General features: G+C 27.9%; 1 protein-coding gene across 1 annotated transcript in view; it reads left to right on the top strand.

Moving 5' to 3' along the window:
* LOC129963955 (sushi, von Willebrand factor type A, EGF and pentraxin domain-containing protein 1-like) overlaps positions 1–20,346 on the top strand; it is a 122,610-nt gene that overhangs the window by 71,217 nt on the left and 31,047 nt on the right. The window contains exons 10-19 of the mRNA XM_056078581.1: positions 266–457; positions 6,401–6,528; positions 6,785–6,860; positions 7,617–7,976; positions 9,119–9,334; positions 10,709–10,870; positions 12,205–12,366; positions 13,984–14,145; positions 15,444–15,590; positions 19,074–19,301. Coding sequence (XP_055934556.1) covers positions 266–457; positions 6,401–6,528; positions 6,785–6,860; positions 7,617–7,976; positions 9,119–9,334; positions 10,709–10,870; positions 12,205–12,366; positions 13,984–14,145; positions 15,444–15,590; positions 19,074–19,301 — 1,833 coding nt within the window. The remainder of the gene's footprint in view (positions 1–265; positions 458–6,400; positions 6,529–6,784; positions 6,861–7,616; positions 7,977–9,118; positions 9,335–10,708; positions 10,871–12,204; positions 12,367–13,983; positions 14,146–15,443; positions 15,591–19,073; positions 19,302–20,346) is intronic.

Here is a 20,346-nt window from a genome sequence, read left to right as displayed (position 1 = left end):
AATTTTTCAGTGCCCATTTCTAAAAATAAAGAATTATTTAAAAGGGTAGGATATGGATGATTAGGATATATTTATATAGCACATTAAGAAACTCTATAACATATTAAGAAGTTCAAAAACAGAACTTCATAAAACATAAATTAAAATGTTATATCGAAATTATCTTTTAAGTTTCTATCATATCAGGATATAATTTAGATTTAAGAATTGATTATTAAATGTTTTCTACTTTTTATATAAATATTAATGTCGTGACACGTTTCAGAACATGCCTGCGCATTCCCGGCTGATCCAATGAACGGACGTGCAAATTGCACGGAGGCAGAGAATGGAGTTTTCTGCTCTTTGACGTGCAACGAAGGATATGGATTTGCTTTGAAAACACCGCCATTTTACTTCTGTGCATATGATGGAATTTGGCAGCCAGCCGAATATTTACCTTTTCCAGATTGTTCTAGTAAGTACCAGATGATAATATTAAAGAAAAGTAAATAAACATCTCTTTTAAATTTCGATAAATTGATTTAAAAAATTTCCATTCGCGATGTTGGCTTTAAATGATTAATCCAAAAGTGATACTAAGAAGATCCTTATAGTGAAACGAGTAGTAAAAAATGCGCAGGAGTTTCTTTGAAAGATAATTGTTTGAGATATCAACAAATGAAAATGGAATAGAAAGAAAAAGATTTTAAATTAAGTTACAAATGGAAAAGGATTGTAAATGCTGTTTTACAAATTAAAGAAACGGCCTTTACTTAAAGCTTGTTAATAACAACTGATAGTTTAAAAAAAAGGAATAAACATTTTTCATGATTGGAATGATGCATGGAAGAAAATTCCGAAAGTTTACAACAATTGTCTTTAGAAACATAGGCGATGGAATTTATTTACAGATAATCCTCTGATCGTGATCCAATGGTTAATTTTTGAGACAATTTGATAGACATTTGCTTTGAATAAGAAAAAGGATGTTAAATGATATGAAGAATTATGTTCTTTGTTGTTTCAGATAAAGTAACTTGCAATTGAAAAAAATTATGTCTATTTTTTTCATACTGTTTTTATTTTTTATGAGTTATATTTCAAAATAAATTTCTTGTCTTTTAGTAAAATTTTAAACAAATAAATCCATTCTGTGTCTAAAATGGACTGAATTATAAAACTTAGAATATTCATGTTTTTTAAGATTTTAGACATTTTTAGCATCTGCCTGAAAGAAGATGAGTAACTATTTCCTGGACACAGCCGTTGATCGATCTAAAATAATGAAATTCGAAGCTTTGGCTTCAGAGGCATAAAACGCTTACCTTTTCTTTTGCTTTAAAACTTTAATATATTAAAAATGTTTTGCTAAATATGACTAATATAATATGACGAGTGAACCACGTAAAAATTTGATTTCGTAATTTCTTTGACATTTATTGGCTGACTTCTTTTATATTTATTGACTGATGCAAAATAAAATGTAATTCTTTATGTAATTTTAAACTGAAACTTTATTCTTATTTCCAACGGATTAGAAATTGCATATTAACTCGCTTTTAGAATGGACACTTGAAATGGCATTTATGTATGCGCATTTATATATATATGAGATCCTTTTGAATTGTATGTTATTTACATACAATATACATATATACGATGCTAAAAGCAGTTAATAAATGTTTAGGTTCTGAATGTTTCGTAAGAAGAAATGTTGTTACTGTTTATGTATTATTCACAAATATGGCGAACGATGTAAGAAAATTGGAAGTGCCTTTTACTCAATTTTAGCTTTTAATTCATTTGATATCAAAATAATTATGTCTATGATGAATGGAATCAAATGTTCTGGATGGGTTGTTTTTGTTTTAAATCCTCAAAAAATATTGAAAATAATCATTCACTCAGATGTTTTTTTTTTCTCTATTTAATTATTTCGACATTTTGAAGTTTTTCGCAATAAGTTCGGCAGTTTAGGAACAAAACGCAATAGTTATATAATCTTAAAATTTAAAAAAATGTATAATCTTACAATTTATATCCAAATTATTTTTTTCTGCCTCCCATAATTTATCGTAATTCTCTTTTGCATTTAATAATTCCTAAGATAATAAATATACGAAAATGCAATTAAAACTTTTATTGGATTGATTGATAAAACGATTGCGATAATATATATATATATATAATATTTCTTGCTTGAAAATGGTAACACATGCGGGGAAAAAATTATAATTATGGGGTATTTTGTATTGTATTTCGGTGGATCGCCGTAGAGAATCTAGAATATCTTTTGTATTACTTTTGCGGTTGTTGTTTGCAGATTAATTCAAAATGTGATTAATATTTACGATTTTTTGTCTAAAGAACATATAAATTTCATTCATTTAACTGATTGTTTCTTTTTTATTATTATTATTATCTCGTTCAAATAGCCATAGGCGTATTTTCTAAAATGTGGTTTTCAAATTTGGGTAGGTCTTAAACGTGAAAATGTATCAAAATGTTGACCGTTACGTGAAAATGTATCAAAATGTACTTAATTTACGTGAGTAAGAAATTGCTGCGAGATGCTCAAATTGAGTCTCCCACACAAATTGCCCAAACATAATTGCTCTGCGTAGGAACGGAGATTCGTCACTAAAAGAAAATAGATTCCCCACTTTCTGTAGATACCCATTATTAGCAACGTTCAGTAGGTGGCAACGTTCATTCTTTGTGAAAGATATTTATTTAGATGCTGTTTTTTATTGACGCTTTTTCTCTGCCAAAATATACAATGGTATTAAAAGAGGAAAATAATGCATTATATTTAGAAGAAAAATAATGAAAAATATTTTATGTCTAGAAGAAAAATAATGTATTATGTCTAAAAGAAAAATAATGTATTATGTCTAAAAGAAAAATAATGTATTATGTCTAAAAGAAAATAATGTATTATGTCTAAAAGAAAAATAATGTATTATGTCTAAAAGAAAAATAATGTATTATGTCTAAAAAAAAATAGTGTATTACGTCTAAAAGAAAAATAGTGTATTACGTCTAAAAGAAAAATAGTGTATTACGTCTAAAAGAAAAATAGTGTATTACGTCTAGAAGAAAAATAGTGTATTGTGTCTAAAAGAAAAATAATGTATTACGTCTAAAAGAAAAATAATGTATTACGTCTAAAAGAAAAATAATGTATTACGTCTGAAAGAAAAATAATGCATATTAAATCTAGAAGAAGCTCACAACTTTTCAATATCGTTCTTATTATGGTGTTATAAAATAATATGCGATTATTTTACGATAATCGCCTATTTTAGCACCAATCTTAGAGTAATTTTGGAAAATTTTGACATATATATAAATGAATTTTATAAAATCTATTTTAAAAAGAATTTTTCATTTTGACGAAAAGTTTAAACTTTAAGAAAAATTGCCGAAGACATTTTTTTTTTCGATTAGCCTTATGTTCGAGATACACGAAGCTGAATACCTAACATGATTTTTTTATGAATTAACAGGAAAAAGTTTTACAAAAACAATTAATTTAATTTTGTGAATTTTTACTGAAATTATTCTATTGATTGATTCTCCGAGAAAAAAAAATTCCGAGGTACATTTTTCGAATCTTTTAGGTAGTCACTAAATAAATAAGCCATCTATAATTCCATTCAAATGGCTTATCATATTCTATTGTTTTCGGTTTTAAATAAAACAACGCCCGCTATATTTGTCTGCAAGAATAACGCTGTTCAAAAGGAACGAGCAAATGGCTTTTTTCCTCTTTTATACAGATACAAAGGTAAAAAAAATGAAATCAAAGATTTATTTTAGCAATGTAATGGCACATCAAACATGAGATGTGTTTAATTTTCATAATAATTTTTGTTGCATATTTATATGCTTCTATTTGCTTTTATTAATTTTTAAAATACTTTACGATATATCCTCATTTTATTTAAGAGAATTAAATACCTCTACGAACGATAAGCAAAGAGAATTAAGTACATAAATTTTAAAAATAAGCAAATTAAGTTAAACATTTTTGATACATGTATCGTTTTAAAAAAATATTTTGAATGCTATTCAATTTCTTCTAATAGCCTTTTCCAAAACACTTTTAAAATAGTATTTCTGCTAAAAATAAAATAGTAAGAAGAAGATACTATTATATTTTCTTAGTACTTTTTTATATGAATTATCAGTGACCTTTTTGATTCATTATGACTCTTCTAACTTACACTTCTTGAAAAATATAGTAATTAAAACATTACTCTGAAAATACCTATCAAAAATTAGTTTCTTTCCATGAAATCAGTCTATCATCTTCAAATGTAAACAGTATAATGTTCAAGATATTCCATTTTCTCTCATTTTTTAATCATTATGCTGTTATTTATACAGCAGCAAAGTCTGCATTCTAGAATTATGAATTCAAGCATCCGGTTCATTAGGCGAATAGCAAATGTATAATACATGCTTCAGCAAATTTAAGTTAACACATTGCGTACCCCTCACGTGTTTTCTCGTTTTATGCTTTAATTTCGTTTCCTGTTCTGTAGTTATAATGATTTCAATAATGGACAACTTGTCTGAAAACAGGCGGTTGCTTGTTTATTTCTTTATTATTTCGTTCTAAATGACTGCTGCAATTCGGTTTGAAGAAAACGAAAAAAAGTTCCAACTCGGAGTCGTTTCGCAACAGCTATACAATCCCTGAAAGGAATACCTTTTAGGAAACTGTGCGTATCCATCAATGTTTCTCAGTCTTTTTGCTGATACAGTATCTGAAAGACACCTTTGGGCCTCACTCGGTTTCTTTCGTACTCGAGTAGTTCCAAAGAACAATTTAAGAATAGAAACCTTATCCTTTCTTTTACTTTCACTCCCCTCGGCCGGCTTCTAGCAACCGGGGGAGAAAGGCAACTCGCGCTTTTCCATCAGAGAAGACTTATTGTACGATAACAGCTAAAAAGCTTTATCCTGTTCTATTCCTTTCAGTTTATTTCCCCAGAGTCATCTGGAATTACTTTTGTGAAGAGGGTAACTGATCAGAGAAGCACAAAATGCTGTTACTGATGCATGAATATTTGAGTTTTGAATTAATGGGGGAATATTTTTTTCTGAAAAAAGTATTTTTTTTTATATATATACATGGAGTTTTGACACCCTAGGAAATAGTTTTGAATCAATCAAAAAATTAGCTAACAATTAAATTTACAACCGAAAATCAGATGTATCTTAATTTATATCATTAATATTTTTTCTCCTAAATTTCATTATATAAAATATATTTTTATATTCATACACTTTAATCAGAATTTATTATTATAGTGACCAGTAATGAAAAAGGTCCACTGAACCAAAAAAAATAAAAAATAAGCAGTGCATATTGATAACCTTCATTAATTTTATGAGCACAATCAACTGAAGAAAAAAAAATCAATCACTTACTGTATTAAAATACTGTTTAAAGAAAATTAAACGTAAATATAAGCGGTGAATTCATATATTCTAATGTAACTTTCTAAAAGAATATTATAAGGTATTAACATTTACTTGTGAAATAAAGCATGCTACAAGTAAATGCAACAATGAAGCTGAGGGAATGGTCTCTCAAAATTTCCTCGCATTAACAAATTTGTCATGCCAGAGAAGGCTTTCCATGGCAATAGTTGCGAAATATTATGTCGTGAATTTAGCATTTTTACTGAACCTATCAAATCATCCTTGGCGAGTTTTTTGGCGATTAATCCTTGGCATACAGTTAATAATATCCGAAAAACGAATTTGTGCTTTAGACACATTTTTTTAATTTATTGAAAAAAAGATTTGATACAAAACTGCACTCGTAGTCACAAAACTTCTATACCAAATTTGATATATTTAAATCAGTGCCTCTTTGAGTTATTACGTTTGCATGTTTCTGAAAGTACAGACCGACAGACAACCAACCTCTTGTTGGATTTGGCTCACTAATTTGACAATTATCTATACTATGTTAAATCTGTGTACCGAATTTTGTAGTTATTGTATTAAGTTATATTCGAACAGTGGGACAGACGGACTTCCTCTGAACAGATTTAATTCAAAATTTGATAGGAAAGCGTTTTTGAGTTATCGTTGTTACAGACAGATGGGCGGACATTTTCCAACTCAGAGAAGTTAAAAACGTGGAGATTCGCCAAAATCTCGATTTCGAATTTTTGACGATCATATATTTTCTCTGTATTATGTGTACGAGAAAGTAAAGAGACTTGCTTTTTCAAATTTCTTACTGAATTCATCTATTTATCACATTTAAATCAACAATCGAAGGAAATTTTACGCTTACAAATTCGATTCAGTGTAAAAAGTTGTCTTCAATAATTATATTATTTGTGTATTAGATAATAATCAATGATACAAACTTGTATTTATTTTTTTTCAGTTACTTTCTATTCAAACGCCATTTACAAAATTGGAACAGTCTCGGTTACATCAGAAGGTCTCACCTGCGAAGATAATTTCTTACTAGCTCAACTTGAAAAGCATTTAGAGAGGAAAATTTCAAACAGGGTATGTAATGTTTCTAAACATAAAAGGCATTATTTTTATAATAATGCAGAAATTATTTATTTAACAGCAATTTGTTTATTCCGCACTTCTTAAAAAAATTAAAATACTGTCCAACGATTAATGTGTAATATTTAGGGACATATCTATTTCCATATAATATTTTGATTACAAGTTTGGTTTTAAATTAAATTTTAGTTTAATATTAAATTTTGGTTCAGAATTTTGATTACAAATTTCAATATTTGTGTTTTTTTAGGTTAGCCTTGTTTGTCGTAAAAATGTCATCTGCGAAGTTGAAAATATGATTGCTGAATGTGAAGATATGAGAGACAGTAAGTTTTCTTATGTAAATTCATATATTCTAAAAACCTATTTTTTTCAAAAACTCTAATGTACTTATAAAATTAAACAATATATTTGACTTCTAAAAGCACAAAACATATCAAATTCTAGTTCAAATACTGATTAGAATTTTCCTAATCAGAATTTGATATATTCGCTTTTTATTGAAAAAGTATTTTTTGTTTATTCTTTAATTCTTAAGTATATTTTGTTATTCTTTTTACTTTTTAATCACAACTTGAAGCAAATGTGACTCCCATTTAATGTATTTGTTCGAACCGTGTGAATCACATGTGCTTCATGCGCTTGCATTTGTAATGAATATGTTGTTTCCTCTGATCCAGCACGTCAGGGGAATATCTCGTGTTGTCGTTATTAATGTATATATTTTTGATAATCCATGAATTATTTTTCTTGAAATTTTTTTGAGCAGAAATGGAAGAAGGAGCACTAAAAATATTAAAATTTAGTTCAGATTCATAATGTCTTAAGCATTCATTTTTTCATTTACGCAATCGAACACAACGTGAAGCATTTGTGTCTCACACATAATTATTTGCTCAGGACCGTGTGAATCAAATTTGCTTCACATACTTGCAATTGTAATGAATCTGTTGTTTCATGTAATCCAGCAATGGCCAAATAGTATCTTGTGTCGCCGTGATTATGGTGTCTGATTTTTGATTATCTAAGAACTAATTTTTCTCGGGTTTTTTTTTTTTTTTTTTTTTTTTTTTTTTGAGCAGAAATGGAAGAAGAATCTAACTCCATATTCTTTCGAAGACGTCGCGCATTCAACAGGACAGTGAGCGGGGGAGTTTTCCGATACAAAAGGGGTGTACCAATGCCTCACCTCTTGGCGAAATCTATGGCCATGAACCGCTCCTCTTCTTTTGGATCGCAAGAATCTCCACTTTTGGAACCTCACAATCTCTTGGAAACGAGTTCTGTTTTGAATTTTGGAAATACTTTCTACAGTCCAACAGAAGACGCATCACACATCGATCTTGGGCCATTGAAAACAACTCTAGATACATCTCCCGCATCTGTATTAATGAATGAAGACGGATTACCGAATAAAATCGAGTTAGAATTCCAGTTAAAAGGTAGAGTTAAATTTTACATAATTTTTTTTATTCGATATACACATTTATGGATCAAACAAAGGAATTTGTTTTGTCGATTCAAAACTATTAAACACTATGAAACTCCTATCTATATATCTATATATATAACGCTAACGTACGTCACGCAGAAATCGAGCTTATTACTAATCTTTGAATGACAACAAATATAAACAAAACATCATACGAATTTCAGAGTGTTTCATTCACTTAATATTTTTGCAGCTATATTAGCTTCAAAAGATTATTAGAAGTATTCTAAAGATAGTTCGCTATGTCACCAAAGACGACATTCAGTCAGAGGAAAGAAGATATAAAAAAAAATCAAGAAATAGGCTTCAAACAAAAAGTTCAATCAAGTGTAAAAATAGGCTAACTATTGCTAGATAAGTAATCGTGGTAAGACTTAAGATTAGTGGTGATTTTTTTTTTCGCCAAGCACGTCAAAATCGTGCCAATCATCAAAAACTTTCTAAAAGTCTGCACTCCTGCGTGTATACCAGAAATGCTGACAAATGGTTTTTAAAGTTGCAATAGAAACCTGCCACGTTTATATTTGTCGAGAAATGGCTCCAAGATTTTTCAATTTTTGCGCCCGTATATTAATATAAAATCTAATCATAATCAGTATGACTTATCTACGGAAATTGATATATCTTTTTAAACAATTATCTTATTAAAATACTTTTTGTATTACTTTAAGACTAAAATAATTACCTTTTTAATTAGATAAATTCCGTTTTCGTACAATTTTTCATTTAACTTCAAAATATTTTAATTCAATTTGATATTTTTAAGTGCTGTGATATAATTCGAACTCTCCATCAAAACATTTAAACACATGCTTCTTTCCCATATCATTAAATCAGTAATAAGATTTTCACTTTCGCTTTTATTTCTTAATACATACACTTGTAATTTGCAGTAAACTACCTAATTAAATTCCTGTGTTTAAATCATGTTCATATCAAAAATCTTGAAATCTTTTTTTAAAGAAATGCATATCATATCAATAATTCGCAACCTTAAAAAACCAATAACCTTGGTGAACAAACTGGTCGCCAAAGGCGGCTAGCTTCTTAAAAGATCTGATAATAGAAACATGTAAATTGTTTTACAAACAGGAAAGATTGCCGAAACTTCTGAGGAGAGAAGAGAGCAGAATTCTCTCATGAATAGCGTCCAGGAAGCAATGCAATTTCTGCAAGTTGCTGCTCATTCCGGTGAGCTGGATGTTTCACTGGGAAATAAGAGACTTCATGTGGAGTATGTGAAGTTTGATGAAGAGGAACCTATGTTCGTTTGCGAACCAGGAACGGTTGCACAAGGAAATATTTGTCGTAGGTATTCTTCATATTCCTCTAATTATTTGAGACGTATTTGTCGTCGAATAAGAGAGCATTCATTAATAAATTTATTTTAAAAGTTAATTTTTTTTAAATTTTTGGCAACATTTATTAAATTATATTTGTAGAGGCACGAGACTCTTTACTACTTTCTTGTAAGGTAGATGAAAATAATAGACGAGTTTCAGGAGCAGTTATTTAATTATTTTCTAAGTTCCAGAGTTCACATGACAAGAACACGAAAATATACGACACTAGTTTAGAATACAATATAATAATGACTCCCAAGAACGATTATGGGAAATATATCTTGATGTTAATAAGGTAGCGCCATCTGTTGTATCAAAAGAGAAGGTAGTGGAGTTATGTAACCGCTGCATGCTTAATATTTATCTTAAAAGGGCTTCTTTATGAATCTATAAAAAAATGTATCAAGTCATAATAATTAAATTATTTTGGCTAATCACTAATCATAGATTTATTTTTGAAAAAAAATCATTAATTCCATACTTATTATTGAAATTTATAAATATTTATTTATACTGTTGAATTGTAATAATTTGAAAAGTTAAGAATATATTTATAACATAATCCATTAAGCCTGATCAAACTGATTTAATTTATAAATAATCTTAAAGGCAAATATATAGTACAAAATTTAAAGATATTTTAGAGTTTCCATAATCCCGCAAATATATATATCGATATTCATTGAATATTTGTAAGCAAACTGCTTTTCACAGCACAAAATTCATAAATTAATAAACACAGATTTTTAAATATTTTTTTCAGTGGAACTCCCTGCATATTTTAAGTAGGATTGAATTGTACGAATCAAAATCAAATTTCATAGCCAAAAAAATAAATCCGCAATAAATCAGATTTCATAATTCAGAAATTTAAATATGTTTCAACATTTTGTCTTTTTAATTAATACAAAGATCTATTTATTTCTAATAATATCTCACATACACTAAATAATATAGAAATTTCTGAATTAAGACATTAAGGTAGGAGATAATTCTATAAATAAGAAATTATTTTGCACAGAAAAGAGAGCTGTTAAAGTTATTTTATGAATCTTCTCCTTTGAGCATTATGTTTTTGCATATTCATTTTTTCTTATTAAATTAACAGAAGGAAAACTTTAAAATATCCAATAAATTCAAAGAAATTTATTTATTATAAAAGTATCATGGATGTTTCTTAAAATAAAATGAATGTTTAAGTAAATTTTTTTTCAAAATATTTTATACATTATTACACAGAAAGATGATTAATTAATCATTTATCAAAAGCTTTCACGAATCATTTCGACTTCGTAAATTTTCTAATTTTAATATTTTTTTGCTTTATTTCTTTTCCCAGTAAAATGTCCTGTAGGCACGCATTTCAATGTCATTTATGAAACCTGTGAAGCATGCCCTCTAGGAACTTATCAGTTTCTTGAAGGACAGTTTTCTTGTTTAGTTTGTCCTGACAGAACATCAACCACTGCAGGCCAGTCAAAAAGCGTTGGGGAATGCAAAGGTAAGTTTAAATTTTTTGTGATTTAACTTTCCTGTTATAAAATGACTCTCGTCTGCTTTTTGTATTTTTTTCCGTTTTAAATATATTTTTTTTAACTGAAGTGCAAAAAAAAAAAAAAATATTCATTAATAAAACTACTAGACGATCTTTTTTAATGAGCATTGATTCCTATTTTGTGAATGAATATTTTTATATAAATTAAATCTTGTAATTTTACTTAGAGCAAGCAGAACTTGCATAGAGTTGCTTTTGGTATGATGAGTTAAAATCAAAAACCTGAATAAAATAGAATAAATCTCTGAAAATGAAGTAAAATCAATATTGATTTTCCATGTTTATTTTTCTTCGTGACAGTGATATTAGTTTATAAAACGCAGGCGATAAAAAAGCGAAACACTTAACTGAAAATGAAGACTGGGCTAAAGAAAAAGAGAGAGAGCAAATGAAAATTACAAAATTTAGTGCAACCGATGAAATCAGAATTTAAATATGAAAATGATTCCCAAGATTCTTCATTTCCTAATTTGGCTCCTTGCCAAATTCTCTAAATAAATTTTCTTCGGCGCTTCTGGGCTCTCTACCACTGATCAGAGAAGAAAAACTGAAATCATCAATGAAATATTAATTAAAAATCATTGAAAAAAGCTATTTTGATCATACTTGTATTTAATTTAGAGTAATGACCTGAAAAAAAATCTGGAAAAGAATAACAGCATTTGAATTTTGGATATGTAATTTTAAATTAATTCATAACACTTTTCAAAGAAAATCTGTATTTTTTAAACATTTCTCGGAATTCAATAAATTATACCAGAAGTAGGGAAAAAAAAGAAAAAGAAAGAAACCTTCTTTTTGATTGAAATTGATTTTTTTCTCTACAAGCATTGGAAATATTACTGCAGGCAAATACGTGCAAAATAAACATTAAATTTTTAAAAACTTCTACACTAAATTTTAAATTCAGGCTTCCAGATGACAAATACATTAAAAAAAAACCATAAAAAACACAAAATATTAAATAAAATATTTTCTATATTAAATTTTAAATTCTGGCTTTGCGATGCATTAAGGCACTCATTATTATGACTACTATATGCGTTATATCATGGTTGTAAAAGCAATTTATTTATCTTCATTTCACAGACACACACATGTAAACATTTTCGTTTATAAACATATCGTCTATTTTTTATATAAATAGACGATAAAAAAATAATGAAGAATTAATATTTATTTCCCTTATTATGCAGAAAAATATTATCAAACAACCTTTTCGGTATATATTCTTCCAATCACAATTAAATACTCAGTGTGAAACCTGTAATTTCTTTCAGCACAGTGCTTGCCTGGAAGTTTCTCCGCCACTGGTCTAGAGCCTTGCGAGACGTGCCCCATCGGTTCCTACCAACCGACTTACGCCCAGCAAGAATGCATTCCTTGTCCGCCTGGCACAGCAACTCACAGAAGAGGAGTTCGAAGCAGCACAGAGTGTCGATGTCAGTATTTTTACAAATAAGTGTATTCAAACTTAACGATATTATTTATATTTAAGTGAGGATTACAAATATACATAATTGGTATACGAATAAATGTTGGTGTAGAAGATTTAATGCAATATTTAGTCGATATATATTTTTTTGTCTTATATAAACCATTTAATTATGGGGGGGGGGAGAAATCATTCCTTTTTTAACATATTGTATATGAAAAAAAAATGAAAATATTTACTCCAGTCATTCCTCTTTTTAAGTTAAAATTGTCTTTATTAATAGAAATTACTTTATAAATAAAATAATATTTTTTTTCAAATTTTATTATGACAAGAAAGCATTTTAATGCATTTAGTTTCTTCAAATTTATCATCATTATTATTATTATTGGAAACTATATTCTGATATTAACAATAATAGCATCAATTCTTATTAATTGTAAATATTTGATAAATGCGTTGTTTTTCTTAATATGGTAAGTTAATGGAAAACATTTTTAAACAGTAAAATGGTTAAGAATTAAAAATATCAATTCTTGTTAATTTTTATTATTAAATGTAAAGTTTTTTTCTAGAAGAAAATTTACAATAACAGTGAAATATTTTTTCGTTTTATTTTCTATTTTAATGATAAAAAGCCACCAAAAGGAGCAATAAAAACATAATTAATAATTGAATCTTTGACTACAGAAGACACGTAAATCATTTTTTCTTCCAAAATTGCCTTTATGCTATTTTCATATTTTTAATGAGACACCTTAATGAATTTCATATAAAAATGATTAGCTGGCATATAAAGATACATTATGGGTATATAATTAAAATCCATTCTACAGAAAAATTAAGTTGACTTCTGTATATTATGATTCCAGATAATTTTTCTATAATATTTCAAAGTAGAAAACTGTAGTAAACGGTGAAATATTATTAGATATGTTTGTAAATTCTATACATATTTATTTTTGTTTTATCTTCTGTAAATATACTGGTATTTATTAAAATTCCTGCAACATGCCCATCGAACTGTTCAGTGACCAGAATGGTCACGGATATGGAGGTATGAAACTGCGTTCTGTTCAGAGTAATTCGAAAAATTAATCATTTTTCAAGTCCCCAAGCATTTTGATATTATTGACTTTACGGACAAATAAAAACAAAGAGTTTCTGACCCCATATAATTCCATTCACCTGGCAAAATTTAACCGTTGTGCGAAATAAAACATTACGAAAAAGGAAAACAACTGAATAACTTTTTTTTGGTAACTGAATTTAATTTGGAAATTAAAATTATATTTACATAACTACTGCCAGATTCGTCAAATATATATACAAAAATAAAAATAAATAACAAAACGCTTAACATGAAAAAGAAAATAGCTTGATACAATCAACACTAAAGCGTCGACACCACTCAAATGTTTTTCCACTGAGCCATTCAATTGTGTGAGAATTCAGTATGGCCGTAGAGACAAGACTGTGCTTCTACAGAGAGAGCAAACATTTTGAAGCATATTGATAAACACAGTTGACCATGCATAAAATGATAATAAAATTTATTATTATTAAAAATTATTTACTTTCGGTATAAAGGAAGAGTAAATTTTTATTGTCTATCATTTCCTAGTGCCTTGTCCTCCTGGAGAAGTGTCACGTATTGGATTGCAACCTTGTTTTCCCTGTCCCGATGGATTCTATCAGCCTCACAAGGGAGAAAAATCATGCTTCAGGTGTCCTAACAACACAAGAACTGGAATGCAAGGAGCAAAAGATATTAATGCTTGCGAAGGTATCTACTTCTGCAATTTATCTAAAAATTTCGGTTAGAAATAAAATATTTATGAAATAACACCTTTTATGTTAATGTGTAATAATCTGCAGATCATAGAGTGGAAACAGAAAATTAATGAAATATTATGTAGGTGATCCCATTAAAGCACTGAGGAAAAAGAAAAATCTTATACAATATATTGCAGATCGACATAATCTTAATTTTCTTTGGAAAATTTCAACAATTTATATAAGAAAATCTTACTAAATAATTTTTTTAAATACTAATAGCTTTACATACTGTAGCACTACACTAAAGAATTTGATATCACCCAAATAAGACTACTGAACTAGCATTAACATTTCCTGTTGCATATTTAGAAATATAATTGCGGATTAAAGAACTTTTATGATATGAATTCAATCGCATAGTGACAGGGGTCTAAGGAGAAGGAAAACATTAGTGCGTTTATATTACTAACTAATGTGAAATATCATGAAAGGGCGAAAATATAATGACATACTCCCTGGTGCCATTTGCATTTCCTAAACTACTGATGACGACGAGGGCAGAGCGGGAAAAAATGATACTATATAACAATAAAATACAATAATTATAATAAAATATTACAATACTTATAGTTGGGGCACCGATAAATCTCGTTATGCCACCGTATAAATTGTAATTATATTTTTGTCAAACTTCACATGAAAATGGAAATACGTTTCGGTTCCCTCAACTTCGTCTTCTGCAAAAATGAAAAAATAAGTAAACAAATTAATATAAATAAAAATAAAATAAAAACAAAAAAGTAACATTGCATGGATTCTTCACGTTAGAAACAATTATATGCATTAAAAGTAAATAATTCCGAAGGCTTTTAAGTAGTTAAATCAAATCTTAAGAAAGCATCATTTGGTTTTAAACCAAATGGACCTGAAACAAATTACTAAGCCTTTTAACATAAAATATTTTATGAATGTACAGTACGTATAACCTTTTCACTTTAGGAGCATCTACAATAAAAGGGAAACAAATAATTCAAGTGCGTTTAAAATAATCAAAAAAATTTCTTAAGAAAATAGGGTATGATTTTAAATAAAAAAAGAAGTAAATTTTTAAATCTTTTTAATATGGAATGTTTTATATTTTATTCTTGTACATTATATAATATTTTTCTACAATACTGACTGATAAATCTATGCAAAAATCTTAATTCAAAATTAGATAAATATTATGATGTATAATATCTTTTTATATCAGAATTCCGTTTCTTCGAAATTCTCGTTTATTTGTGTTAAATGTTCTTTCTCAAGGAGTAACACATGAAGTAGCGAAGAAAACAGTACCAGAATCTGCCGAACTCACCATTAACGATTGTTTTTCGGTTCCTTGTCTTCATGGAGCGTCTTGCCAAGCTTTGGAAATTGGATTTTTGTGTGTTTGTCAACCAGGATATACGGGTATGTTAGAAAATCGTAACATTTTCGATAAGTTTGTTCTTTTTGTTTTGACTCATTCAAAGAGATTATTTGCTAAGATATTTCCTTTTATAAATTCTTTAATTCATTAAAAATAAAAATTAATTTGTTTTTAAATCGATAAAAGTTTTAAATTGTTAATGATTATACACTTGGTTCTAGGTTCTTTTACATTACACAATTTCTTTTTTTACTTATTTAATGTTATAATATTATAAATCCTAACACGCGATATATTTCTTTAAATAAAAGTATTAATTTATAAAAATATACATTAGTGAGAATTTATTTAAATTATCAATAATACACCATTCTGGCAAAGAAAAAAAAAACCGAAGACATTTTTAATCTATTGCACTGAAGATTCTGTAGATAAAATAAGAAGTAAACAATTTCATTCGTCAAAAAATAAGAATTAATTTGACATTGACCAGGAATCATAATACTATAAATAGATAGACCATTTAGAATCAAATTCCAGAAATCGAAAGTGGATGGGAATTCTTTTTATTACTACTTTAAACAAGAAATGAAAGAAAACAATTAAAAAACTATTTAAAACAAATAAAAAGTTTTTTGAAAATATATCTGTATATAAAACGCTAATGTACGTGACAAAGGAATTGCCATTATTAATTACTGTCGAATCAACAATGAATGAATCAGTCAATGAATGTCAACAATCAAATGTAAACAAAGCGTCATATGAATTCCTGTTTGCTTTATTGACCATTTTTATAGCTGCATTGATTTAATATGTCGCGTAGCTAATAAAAGGAGCTGTAAAATATAATTATAAATGCTCTGGTGATGGTTCCCGTGTCATGCAAAAAAATATATATTACGTCAAATAAAAGAAGATATAAAAAAAATAAAAAAAGGCTTCGAACAAAGTTTAATCGAGTACAAAAAATATACTTAACCATCGCCAAATGTGTAATAGTTACAACTTGCCTATGAAAATTCATGTCCATATCTTTGAAAACAATTATCTCGCAAAAATAATCTTTGTATTATTTTAAAACTAAAAAAAAAAAAAAAATTAATTATATCAATTTCATTTCCGTAGAAATTCCTCCTTAATTTTAATAATATTTTAAATAAAATTTGTACATAAAATGTAACAATATTTTTAAATGCTGTTATGGAATTCAAACTCATCCATCAAAACATTCAATCGCGTGTTTTAACTCCGTAATAGGAATTCTACTTCCACTTTCATTTCATAATAATACATTTTTTGATTTGCAGTAAGCTCATTCAGTTGAATTCATGTTTTCCAATCGCATCAAATAACAAGGTGAAACCGTTTTTTAATGCATTCCATAAATTTGACAATCTAAAAAGTTAATAATCTGAATGGACTATCGTATTATCTGGTCGCTAAAGGCGGCTAATTTATGAAGTGTATGGATTCAGATTTACTTATCTAGAAGGAAACGTAGTATTTAAGAATTTTAAAAATAAACAACTACTTACATAGAAGACGACGCTGTAACATTTAAAAAGGAGACGCATTTCATGTTCGATAATATGTGGCAACCCATGCATTCAACCCTGACCCAACATGCTATCCATCTTTTGTGGTATGCGATAAATAATAACTCATGTCAAGATATATTGATGTACATGCACGCTAGTAAACATACTAATCAGAATAGAAGAAATACATCAAACCGAGACCGAAGTCTGTAAAAATTTAATAACAGCCTATCGAATCATCCATTCCTTTTATATTATAAAATAAAATGTTAATGCCTGGAATGTTCGATATTTTATTAATGAGACCGCAATTGTTCAGTCTCCATGATTTTGTGAATCGCCATGTTTTGGAATTAAGAATAATCTAGTGGAGATATTATTTTATTTTAATTCTTTGCAGATCAAGGTGTTTTCTGTTCCGTTTCAACCCATTCGTTATTGAGAAATCTGAAATAGGAAAGAAAAAACAAATCAACAAATATCCATTAAAAAAATATACTTTTTGTGCATTTCAGAAGTTTGCAATATTAATTACCATAATTAAAATTCTTATAGTTTTTAAAACGCCTTTTTCTATGTTGATTAAGCATCGCTTTTTTTAAAAAAAAATCATACATTTAAATGATTTCCTTTTTATCTCATTCTCTATTATATTGCTTATTTCTACTACTAAAAATAATAAATGTGCGCATCTATATGTGTGTGTTGACACTGTATAAACCAAAATATTTGACCTACAGCTACCCAATTTAGTACATATATAACTTAAAGGTCAAAAATGTGCAGCACAGCTAAATTTTTTGAAGTTATAATTAGAATTTTAATTAACTAAAAATTAATTTGAATTCTAGCATTCCTCCATTATAACTTCCAAAAATATTGTTACATTAAAATAAATTTTACGTACTATTCAAAAGATTTTTTTAATTTTCTTTTAATACCAATTTAATGGTCGTGCAAATTTTTCCAGAATAATTTTTTTCCAATTTTTTTTAAATATTTCCTTTGCTTAATTTTTAGTAACAAATTACATTGCAGCGTTGAAATACAAAACGATTTCATTTTTTCCATCAAATATTCCAAATTTCGTCAAATTTCTTTTATTATTAAAAACTAAGAAAGAAGAATTCTGTTTAATATCTGTGTAATTTACAAGACGAATAAAAATAAGTAAAGAAGAATAATTTTTTTCCAATTTTTTTTTAAATATTTCCTTTGCTTAATTTTTAGTAACAGATTACATTGCAGCGTTGAAATACAAAACGATTTCATTTTTTCCATCAAATATTCCAAATTTCGTCAAATTCCTTTATTATTCAAAACTAAGAAAGAAGAATTCTGTTTAATATCTGTGTAATTTACAAGACGAATAAAAATAAGTAAAGAATAATAATTTTTTTCCAATTTTTTTTAAAAAATATTTCCTTTGCTTAATTTTTAGTAACAGATTACATTGCAGCGTTGAAATACAAAACGATTTCATTTTTTCCATCAAATATTCCAAATTTCGTCAAATTTCTTTTATTATTAAAAACTAAGAAAGAAGAATTCTGTTTAATATCTGTGTAATTTACAAGACGAATAAAAATAAGTAAAGAAGACGGACAAAAAAAAACAACAACAGATATTTACATTTTAAATAGCAATATGATGTCATGGCATTGATCTCCATTAGGAAGGTTTATGTACAATAAATAGAACATAAGACAATTAAAGTAACACTGATTTAACATCTGACAACTTACGATAATCACAGACATGCTGTTATAGCTAAGCTCGATTGACTTATAATTAAATTGAATATAATTTCACTGAATTTAAAATGACCAATACCTACAGCAAACCAGCTGGTCTCCAAAGGCGAAAAATTGCAGAAAAAAACTTTTTGTATAGTTTTATAATCCCAATTATTAAAAAAAATATTGATACTTTTCAATAGTTTGTGTTGTCAAAATCTTTATATACTTTATTACTTTCATATAGGTATTTACTGTGAACTAGAAGTAGATGAATGCGAGTCGAAACCTTGTTTGAATGGTGGTTCCTGTCAAGATGAAATAAATGCTTACAAGTGTTTCTGTGCTCCTGGATATTCAGGAGAACATTGCGAGATAGATGTTGATGATTGCTTGTTCGAACCCTGTTTTAACGGGGCTACGTGCTTTGATAGGATAAATGGGTTCTACTGTAAATGTCCAGCAGGTTTTGTAGGTGTGTAAAATTTTTTCTCAGTAACTTTCCCGTTTTTTTACCTTTAAATATAAAGTAAAATAATTCTTTTATTCTTATGTTTACTTTCTCATGAACAAAGTATAGAAGTATTGTATTCGTCAAAAAAAAAAAATAATAATAATAATAATAAATAAATAAAATTGAAATCGAGATTTTGTCGAATCTTCTCGTTTTATGCCACCATGAGATCGAAAAACACATGACTGCCATTATATCTGTCTGTGAACGCGACAACTCAAAAACTTTTAAGCTCGATAGATGAAATTTGGTTCGTCTGTTTACGATTAAATTTGTAGATTTCTATCAAATTTTGAACGAAATCCGTTCGCAAAAAATCTTATCTGTCAGACTGATGGATAAATGAACTTTCTTACTCTTGATCATTCCAAAGCTCAAAAAGCTAGGTAAATAAAATTTGGTACATATATTTGGCATCGAAAATATAGATTCTTTTCTAATCTTGTACTAAATCTGCCAAAGGGTTGACCGTCTGTCGGTGTGTATGTTCACATGCCGGTAAACTCTAACTCACAAGAAAATGGCATAAAAAGTATGAAAGTCGTCATGTTATCTTGTGACTATAGCTGTAGTTCTGTATCAGTTTTATTCGATCGCCAAAAACGCCAATATATGTATATCTTCGCTCAATAAATTCAACAACAGAACTAAAAGAAATAAAAAAAAATGTTAGATTCCCGCCAAAGATCCATTTTCCGTAACTATTGTTCACTAATAACATCCGTGGCCTTACCGAAGGTCCACAATTTTATACGGATAAAGGGGCGTAAGACCTTAGTTGGAGAGTATGCGATGAAGTTTCGCGGAGACCATTCCTGGTGGTTTAATGAAATTCTTCAAATTATAATCACTTTCTTCCAAAAATTAACCATTTAGTAAGATACGTTAGTAAATATTTTATTATAATTAATATAAGTAAATATAATGGTTTTTTACTCACATTTTGAAAAAATGTTTTAACACATTTGCTATGCATTAAAATGGATTAAATGGAAATTATTCATAT

Source organism: Argiope bruennichi, chromosome 3 (genome assembly GCF_947563725.1).
Source record: "Argiope bruennichi chromosome 3, qqArgBrue1.1, whole genome shotgun sequence".
In the NCBI taxonomy this organism is placed as follows: domain Eukaryota; kingdom Metazoa; phylum Arthropoda; class Arachnida; order Araneae; family Araneidae; genus Argiope; species Argiope bruennichi.
This window is presented reverse-complemented; position numbering and strand designations above follow the sequence as displayed.